Source organism: Onychomys torridus, chromosome 8 (genome assembly GCF_903995425.1).
Source record: "Onychomys torridus chromosome 8, mOncTor1.1, whole genome shotgun sequence".
Classification (NCBI taxonomy): domain Eukaryota; kingdom Metazoa; phylum Chordata; class Mammalia; order Rodentia; family Cricetidae; genus Onychomys; species Onychomys torridus.
This window is the reverse complement of record NC_050450.1, coordinates 3,153,353-3,166,681: the sequence shown is the minus strand read 5'-3', so window position 1 is coordinate 3,166,681 and position 13,329 is coordinate 3,153,353. Positions and strand designations below refer to the sequence as shown.

At 39.2% G+C, this 13,329-nt stretch overlaps 1 protein-coding gene across 3 annotated transcripts in view; it reads left to right on the top strand.

Moving 5' to 3' along the window:
* Window positions 1–13,329, top strand: part of Spidr (scaffold protein involved in DNA repair) — a 306,197-nt gene that overhangs the window by 106,543 nt on the left and 186,325 nt on the right. For all 3 annotated transcript variants that reach the window (XM_036196155.1, XM_036196157.1, XM_036196154.1), the window contains exons 6-7: window positions 4,316–4,569; window positions 8,005–8,105. In XM_036196155.1, coding sequence (XP_036052048.1) covers window positions 4,316–4,569; window positions 8,005–8,105 — 355 coding nt within the window. The remainder of the gene's footprint in view (window positions 1–4,315; window positions 4,570–8,004; window positions 8,106–13,329) is intronic.

Here is a 13,329-nt window from a genome sequence, read left to right as displayed (position 1 = left end):
GTAATGAAATCAACATGATATTGCCATAAAAAAACCAGCTACATTAATCAGTGGCATCAAAGACTTTGACATAAATTCTCATTGGTACAGTGCCCCAGCCAGCAGGGTTTCAACGGGGGTGACCCACCTGTGGGAGCAAATGAAAGGAACGGGCACAAGAGACGACAGCAAGGCAGGATTCTGATCAAGCTGCAAATTTTATTTTCCTCAGCAAGGCTTATATAGCACAGGAGGGGAGTGGGCAGGAAGGAGGGAAGGGGAAAGGGGCGTGTAGAACATGGAAGGGGTGCAAGACCTGTGAGACAGATCGTGCAACTGCGAGAAGTCTGCTAAGGTGACTGGTCAGGGCCCATTTGTTCTGTTGCTAGGCTACCTGACCATGGAATGCTCTTTACGTTAGGTTGTCTTGGCACCTGACTGTGGGATGTTCTCTTACCTTTGGGGGCCTCTGGTTAGTAAAGGGGTGTTACTGCTCTGGGAAAGGGCAGTGGGCTTATGACTTGTTCTCTGGCCTAGCTAGTACTTTTCCATGGTTCGTGTTTGGTTCCTGACATCTTGGTCCCTGACAGTACAAGCACCTGATTTTTGATAAAGAAGCTAAGGAAAGACAGCATCTTCAGCAAATGGTGTCCGTCAAACTGGATGGTTGCATGAATGAAATATATTTATCCCCATGCACAAACCTCAACTCCAGATGGATCAAGGACCTCAACATAAGTACAGATACCCTTAATTTAATAGCAGGAAAAGTGGGGAATAGCCTTGAACTTAACTCATTGGCACAGGAAAAGACTTTCTGAACAGGACACCAATAGCATGGGCACTATAACCAACAATTAATAAATGGGACCTTGTGAAACTGAAAAGCTTCTGTATGGCAGAAGACACCATAATTCAGCTGAAGTAGCAGGCTACAGAATGGGAAAAATCCTTTACCAATTATACATTTGGTAGAGGGCTGTTATCTGAAATATATAAAGAACTAAAAAAAAATGACCATCAAGGAAAGTTTTTTTGTTTTGTTTTGTTTTGTTTTTTAAATGGACACAGAACTAAGCAAAGATGAAACACAAATAGCTGAGAAACACTTTTAGAAAGTTCAACATCCTCAGGCATTAGGGAAATGCAAGTTAAAACTACTTTGAAATGCTTTGTCATTGCTACTCTATGAAATTATGAAAACTGCAGGTAAATGGATGGAACTAGGAACAATCTTTTTGAGAAAAGTTGCCCAGATCCACAAAGACAAATATGGTGTGTGTTCTCTTATATATTGATGATAGCTTTTAAGCTTTTGATATGTCAAATTTTTTGTTCTAATATATTAGAAATAATCATCTATTTTTAAAAAGATTCATAAGGAAAAATTTCTAATTTGTGGTGATTTAGCTGAGGATAGGTAGGCATCTCTTAGACTCCCTTCAACAACTTGAAGAGAGGTTTCCCATTCTTGGCATTGGGTTTGTTAGATCATCTATGGCTCCTTTGGGGGAGCATCATCACCCCTGGTAGTATAACTTCATTTAAACTATCAAAATATGTCCATATAAGTTTTTCAAGCTTCCTTTGTATTATTTATCTCACCTCCCCTCCTTGCCCTCTGCATTGCCTTCCTCTCCCCTACCTGTAGCAGGAATCTTAGATGGTCTTATTAATAAAATCAAACCCGAGGCCAGTTATTGGGGTGAATGCTGGAAGATCAGAGAAGCAGAACAAGCCACAGCTTCCTCACCTCACCAATTCCTCAACTGGTCTTGGTTCCTCAGACTGCAAGCTTCTGAGTCCTCATCCAAATGAATCTCAGCTGAACTGTGCTGCTCCAAAGCCTAAAAGCTTAACCAGCCAAATGTTTCTAGTTTCTGGTCTTCACAGCCTTATATATCTTTTTACTTTCTGCCATCACTCCCTGAGATTAAAGGCTCACTTCTTGGGATTAAAGGCTTGTGTCACCATGCGTGATTGTTTCTAATGTGGCCTTGAACTCAGAGCTCCAGAGGGATTTCTGCCTCTGGAATGCTAGGGTTAAAGGCGTGTGCTACCACTGCCCCTATCCTCTATGTTTAATATTGTGGCTGTCCTGTTCTCTGACCCCAGATAAGTTTATTAGTGTGCACAATATTTCAAGGGAACACAATACCACCACACCTACCCTGTTAGAATAATCTAGTTTTCCAATTTTCCTTTTCTTGCTCTTGTATTCTACTAGCCTATTTCTAGAATATCACCCCGACCTTTCCCACTATGTATCCTTTTTCCTTTCCTGGTTTTTGCAGTTACTCCAGGTTATATATGCAAATAAAGATTAAGAGCGTGTATCCAGAAATGAGAAATAATGTGTGACGTTTTTCTTTCTTAATCTGGGTTACTTCATTTAGAATTATATTTGAGTCAAAGAACAAGTCAAAAAAGAAAAATTTTGGCTTCCTAGAGTTAAGTGAAAGTGAAAATACAGGAGCTGATGCAGAGGCCACAGAGGTTGCTCTTGATGTGTTTTTAGAACCAAAGTAAAATTTCTTTTGCAGTGTTTTATAAGGAATCAGGTTCAGCCTCTACCATGCCTTCAATGTATTTTGAATCCTCTTCATATTTGCCTATGAGTCTGTGGTACAAGCTGTGTCTCTAGGATAGTGGTTTTCAGCTGAGGATATTTTGTCTCTAGGAAACATTAGGCTGTGTCTTGACATGACTACTATTATGGGTTGTACTTGTGTTCATCTGGTGGGTGTAGGTGGGGATATTACTAAACACTACAGCATATGGCCTCCATATTGTCTTCGCTACAACTGGCAATTCTCAAGTAATATGAAAGGTATCATGAACCATCATTTTCAGCTTAAAATTCTCTGGTTCTTTTTGTGGCTTATTTTTAATATTTATCCAGAAGCAGTATTGTGAGCAAAGCATGTGTATCCCTAGTGCTTATTAATTCATTGATGAGTATGTAGCTGCTATGATTTAGGCTTAGAATTGCAAGGATGGAAAGGCACTAGGGCCATGCTTTGCATTCCTTTTTTATTTTCCCCCTTAAAACTGTGAAGGTACCTACCAAAACTATTTCTTAGATGATACAGGACTGGATGGTATCATTTTGAAGACTCTTCACATATACTTCATGATATAATTTCAGAAAAGACCCAGTGCAGTAAGCTTCTATGCACATTAAAACTAGAACAACATGTAACTGACCTGTAAAACCAAGTAATATGAAAATAAAATTTCATCATGTTTAGAAATCTTAGTTGTTTTAATTAGGCTTTCTATTGCTGTTAACAGAACACCGTGACCAAAAGTAACTTGGGGAAGAAAGGGTTTATTTCCATTTTATTTCCCCCTCACAAACATCATCTGAGGAGATCAGGGCAGGAACTCAAGCAGCAATGTGGAGGCTGGAGCTGATACAGAGGCAGTGGAGTAATGCTGCTTATGGCATGCTCAGTTGCTTTCTTTTACACTCCCTGCCAGGAGTAGTACCACCCACAAGGGGCTGGGTACTTATGTGTCAATCACTAATTAGAAAATGCTCTACTGGCCAGTTTCATGAAGGCATTTTTTTCAGCTGATGTTCTTTCTTCCCAGATGACTCTGGCTTGTGTCAAGTTGGCATTAAAATCCAGTACACTTGGTATGTGTCAGAGCAAAGACAGAAGACATCAAAAGAAAGTATTAGATTCTACAAGATGGCCCTACGATGCAAATTTTGGTTTTCTGATCTACTTTTAAAAATAATTTTGTTTTACAAGTTCAGAAATTTGAATAAAGCCAGGAAGAAAAATTTTAAGAAATGTTAGGCATATTCTCACATTCTTAAATAATCCCTGTTTGTGTTAAAGATTTCTAACTGGACTCTAGAAAATATATTGGAATTGTGCCAAAAAAGGCAAGTTTTCATAATTGCTCTTAGTGGCTCCATTGCTGAATTAAAATGCTTTATACTTAAAGAGACAGTATCTTTTTTATTTGGTTCATGACAATAATGAATGTTATCTCCTTGTTAAAATTTAAAAGCGAGGAAATAATCTTTTTCCCCACGATGAGTGTCAGATACTGACTGCTTTTAGACTGTCAGGTATGTTACTAGCTTATATTAGAGATTCCAGTACATATGGCACATGCCATTAGTTTACTGAAGGATGATTAAAAAAAAATTGAGTTGATTTTGATGGAGTCTATAAAACAATGCTTGGCTCACAACTCGTTTAACCTCTTCTTGTCTTTATTTTTTAGTATTAAGTTTTTTGTCAAAGCAATGATAGCCATATATGCATGTGGGGTTAAATGAAGAATATTTAATTACATCTCTTTTAATTTTTTCCAGCCAATCTCTACAGAAATTGTGGAATATTCATCAGATAGTGACAAAGAAGATGACCCAGAGAATGCCCTCTTCATTGATTCAGAATCCCCTCACAAATACCAGATGGATTTTAAATCAGATGCAAGACAGTCTTTGAACAGACAGACTGACTCTGGGGCACATTCAACTGAGCTCATATTGAGCACACCCCAGAAATATACAGCCAGGTTTCCCAAGACTCCAGAAAATTCAGCAACAAAGAAGAAGCTCTTAAGGTTAAATCATCTTTGTAATTTCTTGTTCTTCAGTTTGTAGCTGGAGAGTTTCTTTCCGGCTTCCACCAAGCCCCCACAGTCCCACAGCCCACTTATAAAATAAACACACAGACGCTTATATTATTTATAAACTGTATGGCTGTGGCAGGCTTCTTGCTATCTGTTCTTATATCTTAAATTAACCCATTTCTGTGAATCTATAAGTTGCCACGTGGCTTGTGGCTTACCAGTATATTAACATTTGCTTCTCATTGTGGCAGCTGGCAGCGTCTCTCTGTCCCAGCCTTCCTCCTCCCAGAATTCTCCTCTCTCCTTGTCCCACCTATACTTCCTGCCTGGGTACCGGCCAATCAGCACTTTATCAATCAATCATCCACAGCATTAGTTCTTTTCTGTCTTTAAAATATCAACTGAGACTTGAATTTTAAAATATTTGTTTAACTAGAAAGAAAATTGACAAAATAAAATTCTGGTTTTGATAGACAATTTATAAGCCTGTTTGGGAGCCAGTTTATGAAGTTGATCATTCAAGTGGAGCATTAGTGTATTTGGTCTTGACTGCTTGCATGTTGCTTTCCTTAGTGGAATATGTTGTTTGGCTTAAGTTTTATTCAACGTCAGTGTTCTAGGTGTTCAGTTAGATAGAGACAGGTGAATCACTGTTTCATTATTAAATATAACTTATAAAGAGAAAGATAAAAATAAATGTAAGTCTATTAGCTTATCTTTATGGCATGAGTATGGTTAGAGAAAGTGGCCAAATTAATGCTTAAAAATGCAAGGAAATATGAGAGCCTTGATTGACAGATAAAAATACCTCATATGGCTGAGGAGAGCCAGGGTGGATGAAAATCCTTGTTACTAGTGTATCAGTCCTTGGCTGGCCTTTGTGAACCAAGCAGGATTTATTCAGGAGCTTATAGAGACCTGTCCCAACCTCATGTTGTACAAGGTATCTTTGTTATAAATTGAAAGAAAATAATGTCCTCTACCTAGAAACAAACAAACAAACAAACAAAAAACAATGAGAGTGAGGAGGAACCCATGTCCAGCAGTGCCTTAAACTAAAAGTAACAGAGAGCTCCTAGGAGAATGTGCCACAGTGGAAGGAGACATAGTTGTGAGGATGATGGGGTCTATTAACACAGTGTCCACAGCAAACAGAGAGCTAGTGGTTAACGTGTGGGTGGTACATACAAAAGTACTGATGCCCAAACTCACTCTGGATGAAAAGAGTTAGCTGATTATGTCATGAAAGGATCTCATCCCTAGAGTAGTTGCAGAGAACAGTATTTCCAAAAATAATATTTGCAGACAAATAATGGAACACATGCATTATTCTGAGAAAATTTATATCCATTCTCATGTTTTTATAAATAAGGTTGTATACCCATTCTAGAAAAACCACTTCCTAGTATCCCCAAAACCTTGGAAAGTATATGAGACCAAAGAATAAGAAAGATCAGCGATTACATAGAGTATAATCAGTGACACAGTCACGGAAATTTGGTTGTGTACAGCAGCAAGACCAGTGCATTCATGTGATTGAGTCCAAGGAAAGGGCTTATTAAAAGGTCAGGACAAAAGTGACCTCATCCAGACTAAAATGGGCTAGCCAATATGAAGCTAATATTAGGGACACAAAACACATTCCTGAGGCTGGTGGAGCCAATCATAAAGCTATACATACCACTCTGATGGTTCAGTTTATTTGTATCATAGTGGGAAATGCCAAAAGTGAAACCCTCCAGTAATACTCGGTGGACATTATAACTCAAGATAGTCGCAGTTATGCCAATCTGAATCCAACAATGCCCAAATAAAGTTGTGGCTTCAGAAGAGAGTGGTAATTGGATATGATAGTGCACACCTCTAACCATACTACAAGCAGTAGGATTGTAGTTCAAGACAAGTCTGGGAGACATGGTGATTTTGAAGTCAGACTTGAGTTCTCTTTAGTTAATCTCATCTCAGAAATCCAGGAGCTGGGTTGGGGATTTAGCTCAGTGGTAGAGCACTTGCCTAGCAAGCGCAAGGCCCTGGGTTCAGTCCTCAGCTCTGGCAAAAAAAAAAAAAAAAAAAAAAAAAAAAAATCGCTCAGGCCGTGGAGCTACTGAAATGTGAAACCCTGAAAATCTTTTGGGCCTGGAGAGATAGATGGCTCAGAGGTTAAGAGCACTGGCTGCTCTTCCAGAGGTCCTGAGTTCAATTCCCAGCAACCACATGGTGGCTCACAACCATCTGTAACGAGATCTGGTGCCCTCTTCTGGCCTGCAGTCATACATGCTGTATACATAATAAATAAATAAATCTCTAAAAAAAAAAAGAAAAGAAAAAGAAAGAAATCCAGGAGCTAGGAATTTGATTCAGTGATAGTGTGCTTGTCTAGCATGTGTATTGCTCTGGGTTCAGTTACCTGGAAGGAAGGAGTGTGTGGTGAGGCTGTTGTGCTTGAAATTAGAGTGATTTTAATGGTGAAGATGATGTAATCCAGTTCTAGAACATACTGTTCCAAACGCTACGGAGGACCTTTTGTGTGCCAGGCATGTTTTTGTATGTAGGAGAAAGAGCAGTAAGCCTCTGTCTGTTCTGGGTGAAGGCTGTCTGCCAGGAAGTCAAGTAGTGACAGTGTTAGAAGTGAGGTTAAGTAGGAGCAGCAGATTTTGGATGGGAAGTGGTTGATTAAACACTTTAGAAGTTAAGCTACTAGATGGTGGTAGGTTCTTAAGCATGAATTAATGGAGAGAGGAACCTTGTAAATTTCAGATTTAGAAATTTAGATGAGGTGGGTTGATAAGATAGAGGAAAATAATTGAAGAATTGGTAGAACCTCCCTTCCTTTGCTCCTTTCTTTTCTTCCTCCCTTTCCTCCCTTTTCTTGCTTTGCCTTTTTCCTCCTTTTCTACTTTATTTTTATCTTTTCTTAATTTTGTGATGCTTGTATTGTGTTTGTGTCTGATAATAAATGATTTAAGGAGTCCAAATAATATTCTTGTTTGATTATTGTGCTTACCAACAGATTGGCAAGTTCATTCTTGTCTGAGGCTCTGACTTATTCACTTTGCATTTATATATTTGCACATTTGGAGACCCTATGCATGAGAGGACGCAGCATTTTCTGACCCTAGCCAAGTGAGGAGTGCTGGCAGTAATGCAGGCACAGGCACGGAGTAAAAGTGTAAGTGTAGGAAGGGAATCGTACTGACTTAACTGTTAGATTGTGTGAGTACAATAGCAGCCCACCTTAGCTGAGAATCAGGAAACAGACCTTATAAGAAACTAGGAATTGGAAATGATACCCAGAAAAGGAATATAATACAAAGGATTTCCCTGTTTCATCTGTTTCTATTTGCAGGGTACAAAATGTAAAAGCTGCAACTGTTATGAGTGCTTTTTCTTTTATTTAAACATAGTATATTATAATTCATTAAACAGAGGCGGACTAGCAGAAAGACTAAAAGAACTGCAGAATCGAGAGAGATCTGCCATTGCCTTGTGGAGACAGCGATGTGTTTCTTACCAAATGACACCTTTAGGTAAGATTTTCACAAGCTTCTAAGATGATGGGTGCAAAATATTCCAGGTAGAAAGTCTTTTCTCACATTAACACATGAAGGTGATTGTTAGTGTTTTTATGACTTAAAAAAAATTCTAATAGTCTTTGTTTTGGGGGATATTTTTCAAAATACAGTTGAAAACTGTTTTGGTGTGGTGTGGGAGCTGGTAAAAGACTTGCTGTGCAAACATCAGGATCCTTCTCAGTATGGGTCTCTAGCTTGCATTTGAGAAGGGACTGTAATCCCAGCTCTGGGGAGATGGAGACAGGAGGATTCCTGGTCCATCAGTCTAGCCAAATAGGTGAGCTTCAGGCTCCGTAAAACATTCTCTCTCTCTCTCTCTCTCTCTCTCTCTCTCTCTCTCTCTCTCTCTCTCTCTCTCTCTCTGTCTCTGTCTCTCTCTCTCTCTCTCTCTCTCTCTCTCTCTCACACACACACACACACACACACACACACACTCTCTCCACACATTGTATCCTCCTCACACAGAAAAGAATATTTTTACTAGTATAAAATTTTATCAATTGTTACAGTTGCAAAAACCACACATTCTGTATCAGCTTTATTGTATAACAGCTGTAAGAAAATTAGTATATAAATCAGAAAACATAAAAAATTCTTTCATATAGAAGTTGCAATCTAATTTTAAAGACAACGTAATATATGAATGTCTACTCAAAAAAAAAAAAAAATTTAAGAAGTTACCAGTATGAGTGTGTGGTGGTGCACGCCTTTAATCCCAGCACTCAGGAGGCAGAGCAGGCATATCTCTGAGTTTGAGGTCAGCCTGGTCAACAGAGTGAGTTACAGGACAGCCAGAACTGTTAAAACAGAGAAGCTCTGCCTTGAAAAGCAAAAACAAAAAGAGGTTACCAATCTGGACAGCTACTTAAGCAAATCTCATATACAGGTGATTTAAACTAGTCGAAAATACTCAACTCTAACTGAATCATTATTCTCCAGTCACTCAAGGTATACTTCAAAATGTTGACGACTTTTCAGTGTGAACATTCTGAGCATTTCCCACATCAGAAGCACTTCCTACTTATTAGCCATTATAGTTTGTTTGTTTTTTCCCTTCTGAAGTATCTCTGGCATCAGTTTTTAATGAGTACTAGTGACCTCTTTTAACTTATGCTGATAGAAAAATCAATTTAATATGACTTTCACACCCTGTCCTTTTCACAAGAAATTGATTTCATAAACTTGCATCATAAAAATTAGTGACAAGGACTGTCAAGATTATTTTATCTTACTTGATGGTATTTTAGTTTGTTTGTCCAGAGTTGGAATTGCAGGTATTCATTTTTCCTATGTAATATAATAAATAAATAAGCCCAAGCACTAATCCTGAGTCCCATGATAGATTACTTAATGAGATTTGTGTGATGGGGCTGGCAAGATGTCTCAACAGGTGCTGCCAGCATTAATTTGCTCCCCAGAGCCCACATCATGCATGGAAAGAAAGAACTAGCTCCCATAGATTGGCTTCTGACTTCCACATGCTTCCCGTGCATATATGCGCCCCATCCAAACACAGAACAGATCAGTGGAATGTTAGAAAGGAAGAAAGAGAAGAGAGATGGTCTGATACACTTTACTGGGATATAATTCTAAACTCAAAAAGCAACTTTGATATTAAAATACTGGCAGCTATCCTGGGTAAGATAATGTAAACGAAAATGTTTATATATACATTCTTGATGTTTTTATATAGAAAAGAAGTCCTTTATTGCAATGTGGATTCACCAGATTTATAGATAGATAGATAGATAGACAGACTGACTATAATTTTCTATTAAGACAGGCTAACTCAGTCTCAAAAGTTATCATGTTTATTCCTCAGAGGTTATATTTCAAAAAATAAGGTTTCATAAGTAACATTAAATGTGATACCATACATTTATGTGAAGATTCATTAGAATCATGGTAATGGATTCATAACTTTTTTATAGGTGCACACAATTACCAAAACCTGAGATGTTCATCAAAACTTTCCATCATTTAAACTTTTTCATAGATTTCAAAGAAGGGCTTTTTGGATTTCGAATATCACATATTACAAGCTTTGTATGATGTATTCTGTATGTAAAGTTCTTTAGAATAAAATGATGAATTCACCATTTATTAGAAAAAAAAGTGGAGAAAATTCAGAGTCTAAAATCCTTCTAGATTCCATGAAATCTTGGTGCTGTGTGCAGTTTCTTTACATAGAGGATTTAAGGAAACCCTTGATCATCTGCCATGGAGCAGGCCACTAACAGGCCTGGCAAAGACAGTTTATAGGGCTGTAATAAATAGATTAAGATCTATTCCATAAAATAAGAGCTTCTCATAACTTCAATTTAAATACATATCAGAAAAGCTAAAAGGGGGTGTTTTGTTTTGTTTTCCTCCCGTAATACGACTTTCTTAATTTTGATAAAGAAAAATTTCTCCAGGATATTGATACTTTGGTAGCATTTACTCTCAAGAGCGATTGCACTGTGTACAGTTGGTAAATACTCACTGTAAGTGCTACAGAGAATTGCTTCAGCATGAAAAACTTGTTCTTGAGTTGCCCCACTCCCCGCCTCCCTGGACCTTGCAGTTTCATTGGGTCCTAGAGCTATTCTCCTGCCAGGTTTGGTGATAGGCTAAGCATGTTGATGGTTCTTTACTTCCTGGAAGATGCTCTTGAGTTTGCTGTAAAGCTGGTTAGGGTCTCTGGATTCTTTCCTTTTTTATTTTCTACTTGATTTCCAGCTTTTCTCTCTTTTTTTTCCTTTTTTTCTTTATTATATTTGTGTTTTAATTTTACACATCAGCCATGGGTTCCCCTGTCCTCTACCATCCCCTCTCCCCCCTACACCTCCCCTACTCCCTTCCACCCAAGCTCCTCCCCTCCATTCCCATCTCCTCCAGGGCCAAGACTCCCCTGGGGATTCATTTAAACCTGGTGGATTCAGTACAGGCAGGTCCAGTCCCCTCCTTCCAGGCTGAGCAAAGTGTCCCTGTGTAAGCCCAAGGTTCCAAACAGCCAGCTCATGCACTAAGGACAGGTCCTGGTCCCATAGCCTGGGTGCCTCCCAAACAGTTCAAGCTATTCAGTTTGTCTCACTTATCCAGAGGGCCTGATCCACTTGGGGGCTCCACAGCCTTTGGTTCATAATTCATGTGTTTCCATTTGTTTGGTTATTTGTCCCTGTGCTTTTTCCAATCTTGGTCTCAACAATTCACGCTCTTACAGTCCCTCCTCTTTCTCGACACCTGGACCTGGAGCTCCACCTGGGGCCTGGCTGAGGATCTCTGCATCCACTTCCATCAGTTATTGGATAAGAGTTCCAGCTCGACTGTTAGGGTGTTTGGCCATCTGATCACCAGACTAGGTCAGATCAGGCTTTCTCTCGACCATTGCCAGCAGTCTACAGAGGATATATCATTGTGGATTGCTGGGGACCTCTCCAGCACTCTGCCTATTCCTGTTTTCTTGTGGTCTTCATTTATCATGGTCTGTTATTCCTTGTTCTCCCTTTCTGCTCTTGATTCAGCTGGGATCTCCTGCTCCCCTAAGGTCTCTTTCCCTTGAACCTTGCCCTTAATTACTCCCACTGTCATCCAGGTTGTTCATATAGACCTCATCCATTTCTCTGTCATTGGGTGATCCCTGTGTCTTTCTTAGGGTCCTGTTTTTTAGGTAGCCTCCCTGGAGTTGTGTAGCAGTCTAGTCATCTTTGTTTTACATCTAGTATCCTCCTATGAGTGAGTACATACCATGTTTGTCTTTCTGAGTCTGGGTTACCTCATCCAGGATGATTTTTTTCTAGATCCATCCATTTGCCTGCAAACCTCATGATGTCATTGTTTTTCTCTGCTGAGTAGTACTCCATTGTGTATATGTACCACATTTTGTCTATCCATTCTTCAGTTGAAGGGTATCTAGGTTGTTTCCAGGTTCTGGCAGTTACAAACAATGCTGATATGAACATAGCTGAGCAAATGCCCTTGTTGTATGATTGAGCATTCCTTAGGTATGTGTCCAAGAGTGCTACAGCTGGGTCTTGGGGGAGATGGATTCTCAATTTTCTAAGGAAGCACCATATTGATTTCCAAAGTGGCTGTACAAGCTTGCATTCCCACCAGCAGTGAAGGAGAGTTCCTTTTGCTCCACATCCTCTCCAGCATAAGCTGTCTTCTGTGTTTTTGATCTTAGCCATTCTGACAGGTGTAAGGTGGTATCTCAGACTCATTTTGAATTGTATTTCCCAAATAATTAGGGATGTTGAGCAATTCCTTAAATGTCTTTCAGCCATTTGAGCTTCCTCTGTTGAAAATTCTCCGTTTAGCTCTATAGCCCATTTCTAAATTGGACTGTTGGGCATTTTGAGGTCTAATTTCTGGAGTTCTTAATATATTCTGGATATCAGCCCTCCGTCAGATGTGGGGTTAGTGAAGACCTTTTCCCATTCTGTAGGCTGTTGCTTTGTCTTGTTGACCGTGTCCTTTGCTCTACAAAAGCTTCTCAGTTTCAACAGGTCCCATTGATTGATTGTTTCTCTCAGTGTCTGTGCTACTGGTGTTATATTTAAAAAGTGCTCTCCTATGCCAATGCGTTCAAGACTACTTCCTACTTTCTCTTCTATCAGGTTCAGAGTAACTGGATTTATGTTGAGGTCTTTGATCCACTTGGACTTAAGTTTTGTGCACGGTGACAGATATGGATCTATTTGCAGCCTTCTACACATTGACATCCAGTTATGCCAGCACCATTTGATGAAGATGCTTTCTTCTTTCCATTGTAGAGTTTTGGCTTCTTTGTCAAAAATTACATGTTCATCGGTGTGTGGATTAATGTCAGGGTCTTCAATTCGATTCCATTGGTCCACATGTCGGTTTTTATGCCAGTACCAAGCTGTTTTTATTATGGTAGCTCTATAGTAGAGCTTGAGGTTGGGGATCATGATGCCTCCAGAGGTTGTTTTATTGTACAGGATTCTTTTGGTTATCCTGGGTTTTTTGTTTTTCCATATGAAGTTGAGTATTATTCTTTCCAGGTCTGTGAAGAATTGTGTTGGTAATTTGACGAGGATTGCGTTGAATCTGTAGATTGCTTTTGGTTAAGATCGCCATTTTTCCTATGTTAATCCTGCCTATCCATGAGCATGGGAGATCTTTCCATTTCCTCACATCTTCTTCAATTTCTGTTTTCAGGGACTAAAAGTTC